Source organism: Empidonax traillii, unplaced genomic scaffold (assembly GCF_003031625.1).
Source record: "Empidonax traillii isolate 1590-97213 ecotype Southwest subspecies unplaced genomic scaffold, ASM303162v1 scaffold761:size885847, whole genome shotgun sequence".
Lineage (NCBI taxonomy): Eukaryota > Metazoa > Chordata > Aves > Passeriformes > Tyrannidae > Empidonax > Empidonax traillii.
In genome coordinates, this window is record NW_020955954.1 from 49,073 (window position 1) to 60,562 (window position 11,490).

Consider the following 11,490-nt stretch of genomic DNA (forward strand, 5'->3'; position numbering starts at 1 on the left):
CTGTTCACATGTCTCCCCTTTTGCTACAACTAAACGCTTTGCTTCCTTCCTTGCCATAGCTTGTGCTGATTTGCTGTCCAAATCTAAAGCATCTTCCTCCAACTGAGCGGCAGCAAGAGCGTCCTCTTCCTCCGCCAGCCTCTTGCCTGGCACCGCGATACTTGCTTCCTGTGCATGTGGCCGCTCCACTTCGGAAGTTTCTTCGTTAAGTACTTCAGATTTACAAGTTTCCCCCAAAATGTCGAGTATTTTCTCATTTTCTACAGATTTAACAGGAATAGAATGGCACAAGATTTAATCACCAGGGAAATACAGCAATCACAAATGTGGAACTGGCATGGCTGCCACACTAACACCAAGAGAACTTCTAAGCTACACAGAGATTGGAAAACCCTAGTGTACACAGTGTTAAAAGTACTACGCTAACTGCTTTCTGACAAACTACCAAATCAGCCCTCACACGATAACAGGGAAGAAAAATGCCCCCACAGATTTAACAAAAAACTTCTGGCTCATCCTCCACATTCTTCATGAAATCCTTCAGCTCTATTTCTTCTTGAGTTAGCTTCCAGAGTCCCAGACGCTTAACTGAATGTATCAAGGCACTGAGAGTTCAATTTTCAAATTTCTGTGAAATTCTTTTAGCAGACAGTCCAACATGAGAACTGGGCATCTTCTGATGGTGCACGAGTGTGTTTGCAGTCCAGAAAGCGAATAGGATCTGTAGTAAATTCCTGTGATGACAGTGTATTCCTTCTTCTTAAGTCCCGTTACTCATGTGTGTTCTGTACCAGAGCTCTGTACTACCTGCACTCCTGTATCATGTTTGTAGAACTGCTGTACAGTGTGATATCACAAGATCTGTTTTCAGAACCTTTACATCTTTAAGGCTCACTCCTCAACTCCACTCCGTAGTAACAGTTCTATGGAATCATTCCATCACATTAAACATGTTTTCAAAAGGTGGTTATTCACAGATCTGGTGATATGACTAGGTTTCCAATCTCTATGACCCTGCATTGACCTGGATTGTCCACCATAAAAATGAACACTACAGTAATACATTAAAAAAAAAAAAATAGGGACGCAAAAAGCCTAAATGAAGAATGAAACTGTTTAAATGCCCAAAACTCTTTTCTCATTAAAAAATACCAAGAAAAACAAAAAATACCAACCAAACAGAAAACCCCAAACAGTACCTGGCTCCAAAGGTAACTCTTCAAGTTCCTGCAGTGAAAAAGATTTTAAAAAGGAGAAAGATCACTATTTCATAAGAAGTCAAGCCATTTTTCTGCATGACAACTTTCAACCACCCAATATACAGCAGAACTTAAGGGAAGCGTTAGTATAATTTAACCTATTTCAGCTTTGAAAATGTTGAATTTTAAATTAATTTCTCAGAAGGTTTAACATGAGTTTTTAATATCCTCAAAGTTTTAGGAAGTGTGTAAAAACTTTAGCGTTTCTCAAATTCAGACACCTGTTGAACTCATGGTGCACAATCACATCAGTAAATAAGTCAACAAACATAAGCAGCACAGAAAAAAGTTTATCTTCTCTACAACATACTTTGTGAAGTCTCCTTTCTGAAAAAAAGATCAATAGAAACACCAGGTTCACCTGGAGCCAATGTCCTTACCCTACTAGTGTCCTTAACCTACCGTGAGTGATCTGGAAACAAGGTCAGTATTTCAGGAATAGACAATATCAGCTTTCTTGACAACATGAGATACCTCCACTTTTAATGGAAGTCAAACCTAACGTAAAGCACTGAGTTGGTATATACATCAGATAAAAGGAATCAAATCTACCATCAAACTCAGTATGCTACAGATATCACATATACATAAATACATCCTAAGAGATATATAGATCTTTGTGCACATGAGTAAATCAGAATGGCATTAGTTCCTATTCTTCGCAGAATAAGAATGCACCCACTGTGTACTTCCTGTACATACACTGTTTCGACATATAGTTTTATATGGTATGGGGTTTTTTTGGTAAAGAAAAACTGGCTACCACTTACCTTTATTACGGTTAAATCTGATGAAGAAGCATCTAAACTGTTTCCAACATCTTCCAACTCTACCTTTAAAAAAAAAAAAGGAAGACGTTTTGTTATCTATAAAAGAATATTGTGAGTGAAACCTGAATGAGAAACCGAAGATTTTATTTTCACTGACAACTGGTATTAAGCAAATATATCTAGCACACAAAACAACCGATAAAGGTAAAAACTGAGCAATGACCATCATGAATCTTCCCGATCTCCACTGACTGGATAAGCTTTCTCATTACCTCTTAACTATGTTGGTCAGCTCACACAAATCTTTTAAGTATGGGGATTCCAACAGAAAACTTTCTTTGACTTGTATCTCTGTTGTTTATAGCAACATAGAGTCAAAGAGTCTATGTGACTTGATAACTATTTCCTTTTTCTGCGGTAAATAGCAGACCACGGGAGGCGGTCTGGCCTCAAGCAATTTAGTCACTGAGAAAACCTAGTTTCCCCGTATTTCAATTTGACTCGTGTAGGACAAGGATATGCTTGGGGATAGGGGGTCAAGCTTATCTCCGCAACTTTCAGATCAGGACAGGGGAACCACACAACTTTAGAATCTTGTAGTCCAGACTTACGACACAACGTGCACACACAACAAAGAGCTATACTCCCTCTTAGATGGGGCAGAAATAACTTTCTTAAAATGCTGTGTTATACATTTCAGGAGATAACACACTTGATTCCAGACAAACATGAAAAGCCAACATACTTTCAACAACTGAGAAACTTCAAGACCCAACCTTAACAGAAAAATAACACAGAATATAGTTCCCTGAATGTTGCTGTTCAACTGAAGAGAACAAAATAAGCTACAGCATTTGTATGCCTCACATGTTCTCTAAAACAAAGATGTGAAAATGGGAATGTAAACATAAAGTGAAGCAGAGTTCAAAGCGTGATTAAATACAAATGCCTTCTGGACCGCTATTAATTCATACAGTCACATTTGTACAAACAACATCTAAGTATTTTAAAATAAAGAATCATATTTGCGTAAGTATGTAAAAGAAAATGCAATGGCCATAAGAACCAGTAGAGTCCCAAATCGTTTCAAGTATTCTGTAGCTACCATTGTGCTATTTAATTCAGAAATAAATAAATTTTAGAAAAAAAATCTGATTCCACACACAGAAGAGATGCATACCATCACTATTGGTATTTCTCTTGATTCTTCTTTAATTTCTGAAAATTGTGGGGATGCCTCCAAGTTACCTACAGCATACTGTGCAGGCTGATCTGGAAATTCTCTCACTTCTGCATCAGCATTTTCTTTACTATCAGACAGCGAGTCAAGAATATTACGAGCATTGTAATCCTCTCCGCAATCTACCACATTGCCATTATCTATTTCAGCTTCATCTAACACACTAATATCCATCATGTCAATATCCTGCAAGTTATCCAAACTTGCTTCAATATCGTCCTGTAAAAAGAAAAAAAGTACATGTAATAGTCATTGCAATTTAAAAGCAATGCTGTCATTAATTTGCTTCAAACCCAGCATCACATACCTGTCCATCTCCCGAGTCCTCTTCCAGGCCGTTGTCTTCTACTCCCTCTTCCTCTGGTCTACGTCCTAACGACATTATGATCATTAGAATGAAAAGAGAGTAAATATATATGTAATCTTCAACTCTTACTTTTTCATCAGAGTTGGTATTCCATTCAATTTAGTTATCTGCTTTACCCTTATTTCCCACAACCGAGCATTCGTATCAGTTCCAGTTCAGTAACTGACACACACACAGCCCAACGTCTGGCAAGAATTCAAGAAGCATCACTGTGCACTCCCCAGAACATTTGGCTCAGCTGAGATTGCAGCAATTTATTATCTCAACTTTCATTTCTTTACAGACACTTACTAGAAGAAAAAAGAAAAGGCAACCTAACAAAAAGCACAACACAAACCAATGAAAAAAATCCCTCTTCCTGTGAGTGTTACTGCACTGCTCTGTGCACCGGCTGGACTTGCCACATCACATGAGAAACCAAATTGACTATTTTATAAAAAGAGACACTGCTTTAGCGTTACTTAGTAATTCCTGCTACAAATTTCAGGGGACACTGAGAACAAACCAAAAGATCCTTCAAGTAGATAATTTCCTGCCTTATTAAATTACATTCTATTCTGTGAATAAGTGATCGCTAACTGTAACACCCATCCCTAGAAACCTGAGCACGAGTGTGAAGAAAAGTATCAGAAGTATGGGATTAAAGGTCAGAACCAAGGAACAGAACATTCAGTTCTGCTTCATTTCTTCCAGAGAACCATTTTTACCCAAATCTGGCTCAGGCAAGTAACATTAGCTACAGCTTTGGGACTGCAGAACATTTAGTAACAGTGCCCAAAATAAAATCAAGTACAAAAAAAAACAGAGAAAGGATTAGCAAGGTTCCATTTCACAAGTACAGTTCCTTGAAAACTCAAGGAAGATGGAGTGGAGATTCTCTCTGACTGCCCTGTACCTTTGCTGCTTCTTTTTGAAGTTTTCTTCATGATGCTTTCTGAAAGCACTGGAATTTCATCAGGATTCCCTCCTTCCTCCTCAATAGCCTAGTAAAAGGAAAAGACAAAGGTAGATATGAAGACAGACATAGAAAATTTCATTTGTGCATTTTTGCTGAGTTTCGGAGCTGGACATCAGAGGTTGAAAAATTTCAAAACAAGAATCTAGTGCTTTGAATCAGCAACTCGGATGTCACAGCAGTGACACCTCGCTTCTAGGAGACGGTAAGCATCAGTTCAGTGAAGGTATTCTGCATTCTGCTAACATGCCAAACATTCTGATATACTGTACGGGCTACCAAGAAGCAAGCCACAAAAATATCAGAACGAAATATCACACAAAAAGCCTAGTAGACAGTGCACAGAAGTATAAATGCAAGAACTGAGTGAAAGGCGGAAAACTCACCCTCCTGAGCCGCTCCATGAGGACGCTCTTGTTGCCGCCGCTGTCCAAATTGCGGTGCTTGAGCTCGGCCCGCAGGTCTATCACGCGCAGCTCGCTCAGCGGCCGTCGCCGGTTTTCAGACTCCGAACCGGGGAACCCGGACCCACACAGGGACGCAGACTCTCCCTGCCCGGCCGCTGACTGACTCTCCGCCATAGGCCGTCGTTTCGAGTCGCGCTCGCAGGGCGAGGCGGGATAAAAACAACGCGGAAAAGTCGCAGCCGCAGCACAAAATGGTGGAAAACCGAGGCGCGGGGGGGGGGGGACCGAGCAAATGGGGCGGAAACGGGAGGAGCCGCTGGGCGCGCGCAGCCTACCCCCTCCCTGACGCATGCGCTCCGCGGCTCCTTCCGCTCCAGGGCCGTGATGACGGCGCGTGCGCGCTGGAGCTTCGATACGTCACCGCGGGAACGCGCGGCGAGACCGCCCTGACCCCGTGGGCGCTAGCTGTCCTTGACGCGGGCGCCGCCGTTTTGCGTTTACGTGGGAGCCTTCACTCAATTCTCCCTCCAGGCCCTGCCCCCTCCCTCCTCCCAGCGCCTGCGCACTGCGCGGTTTGTGCCCCCTCCCCTCGGCGCGTCTCGCTCGCACCATTTTGTGCTGTAAACGCAAGGTTTGTCGCGGGGTTGGGTTGTTCTCCTGCGCGCTCGGACTCGAGGCGAAACATCGAAGAGGCCTTGATGGCGGAGAGTCAATCAGCGGCCGGACTGGGGGATTTCACATCCCTTGGCGGGGCCGCGGCTTTCGGCTCGGAACCCGAAACGCGGCGGCTGAGCGAGTTGCGAGTCATCGACCTGCGGGCCGAGCTCAAGCGCCGTAACCTGGACAGCGGCGGCAACAAGAGCGTCCTCATGGAGCGGCTGAGGAAGGTGAGCGGGGAGGCTGCGGAAGGGGGGAGGGGGGAAGCAGGCGGGAGGTGCCATCCGGGTCCTTTGTCCGCGGCGCGCTTGGCGCGTGCGCGCTCGGGGCCGAACCCGTGGTCGCCGGCGACCCTGAGGGGAGCGGGGCTCAGAATAACTAGAACGTCTGTCCCCATTTTATCAGCACTATTCTCAGCACAAATTCAAAATATAGCCTCATACCAGCTACTGTGAAGAGAATTAACTATCTCATCCAAAGTCAGTACAAATGCACACCAGCGAAGAATACAGTAGATGTCATACTGCTGTCTCCAATAGGCCATTGAGGATGAAGGAGGAGATCCTGATGAAATTCCTGTGGCCTCAGAACTGACCAACAAGAGAATGCCAAAAAGAACTAGCAAAGGTATGGTGTCTGGGCACTTATATTTCCATTGTTTGCATGTAGCTAGAACCTAGCATACAAAGTTGATATGTTCTGTTTCATTAATTTTCAAAAAAAGTGCTTTTTACCTTATGGAAAACAGTAAAACTTTGTTACATTAGTGAGCAATAAGAAGTTTAAATGATAATATGATGCCTTAACTGTACTTTGTTGGCAAGTCTTGAAAGCTATAGATGAAACTGTAAATTGCAGGTGTTTCTGTACTTGTGACCATGAGTGTAGGATTGGGTCAGGTACGGAGCAAGCAGCTGCAGCAAGCAGCAAGCACCTGTGGAAAGCTCAGTGATTTAAGTATGCTTTGCTTCCAAACATTGAATATTGTGTGTGCCGTGTTACACATGGCTTATTTTAATTGCTCACAGCCAGTTCTTTAAAAATATGTTCTGGAGAGAAACGGGCTGTTAAAGCCGCTTCTTTCAAGATAAAGGGCCTAAAAATAGAGAAAGAGCAGTTGTCTGAATAGTAGTATGAGTTTGCTGGTGAAAGTGATGTGTGCATCCAGAATCTTAAAAGTGAACACTAATCTAAATCAGTTTAATTAAGAGAAGTTTTTTCCCCTAACGATCTTCAGGTGTTATTTTTAAATGGAGCACCTTCCTAGACAGTGTTGTGTTTTAGGTATTGAAGTGGAATGAGACTGCAGCTATAGAGAAATGTAGCTAGGCTACTTATAGTTCATGCTCATGCTGTTAGCTTGTTTTGAGTGGCAAGTTGACCTTGGTTATATCCAGACAGACCCAGATTTCTGAATCAGTGTCTTAATGATTTCTTGTTGAAACAAACTCAGTATTAGATAGATAATTCACCACTGATTAAGCATGTTACGAAATTTATTGCTACGTCTCACTGCGGCGATACTGTTTTTAGGAAGAAAACCAGAAGAAGAAGGTATTGAAGACAATGGTCTAGAAGAAAACTCTAGAGATGGGCAGGTAAGTTGAAATCATAATTGCAGTTACTAAGAATACACATCATTTAGCCCACAATAAATACACATTTACCCTTTTTCTTTCTGTAGGAGGATATCGAAGCAAGTCTGGACACCTTGCAGGATATTGACATGATGGACATTAGTGTATTAGATGAAGCTGAAATAGATAACGGCAGTGCTGTGGACTGCGGAGAAGATTATAGTCCTGATAATATTCTCGATTCTCTGTCTGATAATAAAGACAATGTTGAAACAGAAATGAAAGAACTTCCAGATCAGCTAACAGAAAACGAGGTGAGTAGAGATCTTTGTAATTTTTCAGAAGATACTTAATAAGTATAGGGGCACATGAACAAGTTATTTCAGTCCAGTGGAATATAGGACATGAATGTGTTCTGAATTCTATTTGACATTAACAGCTCCTATGTCACACTCTTTTAAGTGGTAAATATTCTTGGACTGATCAGAGGCTTGAAATATTCCCAGTAGATGGGTCCTTGTCTTCATTACCTTGCAGCATCATCTTTACTTAACATGATAAGAGCCTGGAACTGAAAGTACCATATTAGTTTTCATGTTCGCTTCCCGTTTATATGTTATTTGTCTTGAAGTTTATATATACGTATATCTAGCCATCTCGTTAGTTGAATATATGGAGAGGGAGAGAAATACATTTTCAACTCACAGGCAATTTGGAAATCTTTTCTGCAGAAGTAATGCTCAGGTTTAAGGGAATTATGTCATTCTGCTTTGTCGTAGAGATTAATAAAAGAAGAAGCAGAACTTCATATATTGCCGTGTTCTGACATTGCCAGGCTTTTGACTTGATTTTGAGGGCAACTTGCAAACTCATTTACAGATAGCACAGTCTCCTTCTATTGAATGAACAGGGTAATCCATATGTTACGTTTGGTGCTCAGACATTATCCTTCTTGGATCCTTGTGGGTTTTTTTTTTCTTTTAGGCTGTTCACTCACAGAACATACTATCCTTCCTTGCCTCCTTAGGGTTCTTTTTCTTAATTATTTTAGACTTGCATATCCGTCTCAACTTTTTATCATTTACCTCCTGTCATGTGAAATGGGAGATTTTCTCACACCCTTTATGTTTGATTGACCTGTCAGTGCCCCAGGGCAGCTGAGACCCTTGTGCCCAAGCAGTCTGTGAGTGTCCTGTCAGGGGGACCCTTGACTGGACAGTCTGGATCAGAGGGTGGTTCGACAGACCTGTTCCGGATCACACGCCAATAGCGTGAGACAGACCCCCTCCCAGTCAAGTATGGTACTTGCTGCCAGCAACTGTTAGTGCCCTTGAAGGACTCACACTTAACAGTTTCTGGAATAAGACTGTTAATATAATAGGAAATTGTGACAGGTTAAGGTTTGTGGATTGCTAGTGGTAGTATCTGGCTGCAAAGAAAAAGTAACATACCAACAAGCTCTAATTCCTAACAAAACTGGCTTGAGTTAATCATTCAGTGGCACAATAAGGGCCTTACCCAATAGACATCCCTATGGGAGAGAAGACAGGTCCCACCCTGTTACAATAGAGTCTTCCCTAGCTTTTCCCCATTTTTAGCTTACTTTTATACTATTTCTGCATTTAGGTGGAACCTGGGTGACTAGTCATACATCACGGTCAGTGGGAGGTAGTCATATGTTGGAGATGGGTAATGTCAGTATTACATCTGAGGTCACCTTAGGGACAGAGTTGTGCATTTGTGATCTTGCCCCAGTTGCTGGTTCAACAGCAAAAAATCTTTCTTCTCCCTTGGTTGACAACTGTTCTGCAGTTGATCACCTGCCACCAAGTTCCCTCTCTTGCAAGGATTTCAGCAGAGCCTGGCCACAGTGTCTCCGTTCCACCCTCTGATCAAGACTGTCCATGAAGGGTCCCCATAATGGGACACTGACAGACTGGTCAGGCACAGGGGTCTTGGCTTTCCCAGGGCATTGACAGACCAAGCAAACACAAAGGGTTTGGGAAAATCTCCCCTTTCATGTGACACCTTGGAACACAGTCATTCCAACGGCATCCGGTTAACCTGAAAAACAATTCTGTGGTGTTCCATAGATTAAAGTTGTTGTGAGTCACGTAACCAATGAGCTTTGGTTGCATGTTACCATCAGCTCTTAAGGAAGGAAGGAAGGAAGATTTTGGGAGATATGTTTTGTTTTTGTAAAAGTAGAAACCTAAGTCAGCCTTATTTGTAACTTGTTTTTTTATTTAGAAATTAAAGTTAAGTGGGAAAATGGAGAAACACATTCAGTAAACACAGAAATGTGAAATAAATTTCTCCTCTAAATAAGAGTAACCTTGAAATAGACAATGTCATGTTGAAACTAAAATGAAAGGTAGTAGGAGAAAGATATTTAGTCATCAGGAACGTTTATATGTTGCTGCTCATTCTTGGCCAAGATTTGAAGTAGCAATTGAGACCTGTCAAATACTTAAAAATATTTCTGGTTTTCTTGATAGGGAAAATTAAATACAGGTGTATTCTCTGTAAGTTACTCTTCGTAAGAAATTATATAATTTCTTTTTTACTCTTTTAGGAAGATTATGATGAAATTGAAACCAATTTAGAAGCCTCCTCTTCTGATTTAATTGAAATGAAGGTAAATTGAAAATGTAGTTGTGTTTCAGATTGCTGTATTATCAGTATATTGTATTATTAGTATTCACTGTGTTCTCACACTAAAAAAAGAAAATGTGACCATAATATGAAATTATAATAGAATCCAAAACATACATGATCTTGCTCAGCACGTAGTCTCTGAAATGAGAATGCTCTGTGGATTCTTCCTGTTTTCCAGTCAGCTCTCAAGACTTCCTTCACTTTCATGGAAAAAAAAAATTATCTTGTACTGTTGATTTTTTCTTTTTCCCCGCTGATTGTATAATATACCAGCTGGGATTGTTTTTTCTCTGTAGTCGGTGCGGTAGTATATAAGGATACTTTATTGGTCTCTTTAAAATCCGAAGTTAGTTGCGAGAATGCAGTTGTGGCTGATATTTTGATTCAGTTTTCATGTGCCAGTAAAATTACTCATATAAAATACTCAGTTCCAGCGGATGGCGAAGAAAAGAGCTAGATGTAGTAGGTGAATTTGTGTAGTTTTCAATCTTGGGATTGGGCAGGGAGTTTCTATTATTCTCTTTTAGAAAATACGTTTTATAAAATCCTCATTCTATATTGTTTTTTTTTCCCCAAACAGAAAATGGAGAAGCTACACTTGGAGCCAGGTACTGTTAAAGAAAAACATATTCCTGTCTTTTCAACTAATACTTTTTAAACCATTAACTATTAAAAAAAAACAAACAAAAAAACGTAATTTTCATTGTCTTTATGATGGACAATCCAGATCACGCAGGGTCATAGAGATTGGAAACCCAATCATATCCCCAGATCTGTGAAGTGATGCTTGTCATCTCTGAAATATTTCCAGTGAAATGAAATGGTTTAAAAACCTGTTAAACTACATAAATGGATTTAGAGAAGTTAATCACAGTTTAAAAACTAAATATACTACTTGTAAACAGATCTTGTGATATTGCATACACCTTAACTCTATTACTTAAGTAGAGGGCAGTGAAAGCAGTAAAAAGATATTCTAGGGCACTAAAATGTAAAGATTAGTTACTGGATACAGAAGAAAGAAGAGTTTCTTCATGGAAATTTCATACAGATACTTTTCACTTTCTGGACTGCAAACACACTCATGCACCATCAGAAGATGCCCAGTTCTCATGTTGGACTGTCTGCTAAAAGAATTTCACAGAAATTTAAAAATTGAACTCTCAGTGCCTTGATACATTCAGTTAAGCGTCTGGGACTCTGGAAGCTAACTAGAGAAGAAACAGAGCTGAACGATTTCGTGAAGAATGTGGAGGATGAGCCAGAAGTTTTTTGTTAAATCTGTGGGGGCATTTTTCTTCCCTGTTATCGTGTGAGGGCTGATTTGGTAGTTTGTCAGAAAGCAGTTAGCGTAGTACTTTTAACACTGTGTACACTAGGGTTTTCCAATCTCTGTGTAGCTTAGAAGTTCTCTTGGTGTTAGTGTGGCAGCCATGCCAGTTCCACATTTGTGATTGCTGTATTTCCCTGGTGATTAAATCTTGTGCCATTCTATTCCTGTTAAATCCGTAGAAAATGAGAAAATACTCGACATTTTGGGGGAAACTTGTAAATCTGAAGTACTTAACGAAGAAACTTCCGAAGTGGAGCAGCCACATGC

General features: G+C 40.8%; 2 protein-coding genes across 2 annotated transcripts in view; one reads left to right on the top strand and one right to left on the bottom strand.

Moving 5' to 3' along the window:
- The window catches only part of LOC114066357 (scaffold attachment factor B1-like), a 16,097-nt gene extending 10,821 nt beyond the window's left edge, over nt 1-5,276 (bottom strand). The window contains exons 1-7 of the mRNA XM_027900975.1: nt 4,978-5,276; nt 4,532-4,619; nt 3,577-3,641; nt 3,210-3,488; nt 2,030-2,092; nt 1,200-1,227; nt 1-260 (exon numbers count right to left, since the gene is read on the bottom strand). Of these exons, the coding sequence (XP_027756776.1) occupies nt 1-260; nt 1,200-1,227; nt 2,030-2,092; nt 3,210-3,488; nt 3,577-3,641; nt 4,532-4,619; nt 4,978-5,172 (978 nt within the window). The 5' untranslated portion in view covers nt 5,173-5,276. The remainder of the gene's footprint in view (nt 261-1,199; nt 1,228-2,029; nt 2,093-3,209; nt 3,489-3,576; nt 3,642-4,531; nt 4,620-4,977) is intronic.
- A 278-nt stretch (nt 5,277-5,554) lies between these two features.
- Nucleotides 5,555-11,490, top strand: part of LOC114066377 (scaffold attachment factor B1-like) — an 18,809-nt gene continuing 12,873 nt past the window's right edge. Inside the window, exons 1-7 of the mRNA XM_027901013.1 lie at nt 5,555-5,885; nt 6,195-6,282; nt 7,189-7,253; nt 7,340-7,546; nt 9,808-9,870; nt 10,471-10,498; nt 11,403-11,486. Coding sequence (XP_027756814.1) covers nt 5,697-5,885; nt 6,195-6,282; nt 7,189-7,253; nt 7,340-7,546; nt 9,808-9,870; nt 10,471-10,498; nt 11,403-11,486 — 724 coding nt within the window. The 5' untranslated portion in view covers nt 5,555-5,696. The remainder of the gene's footprint in view (nt 5,886-6,194; nt 6,283-7,188; nt 7,254-7,339; nt 7,547-9,807; nt 9,871-10,470; nt 10,499-11,402; nt 11,487-11,490) is intronic.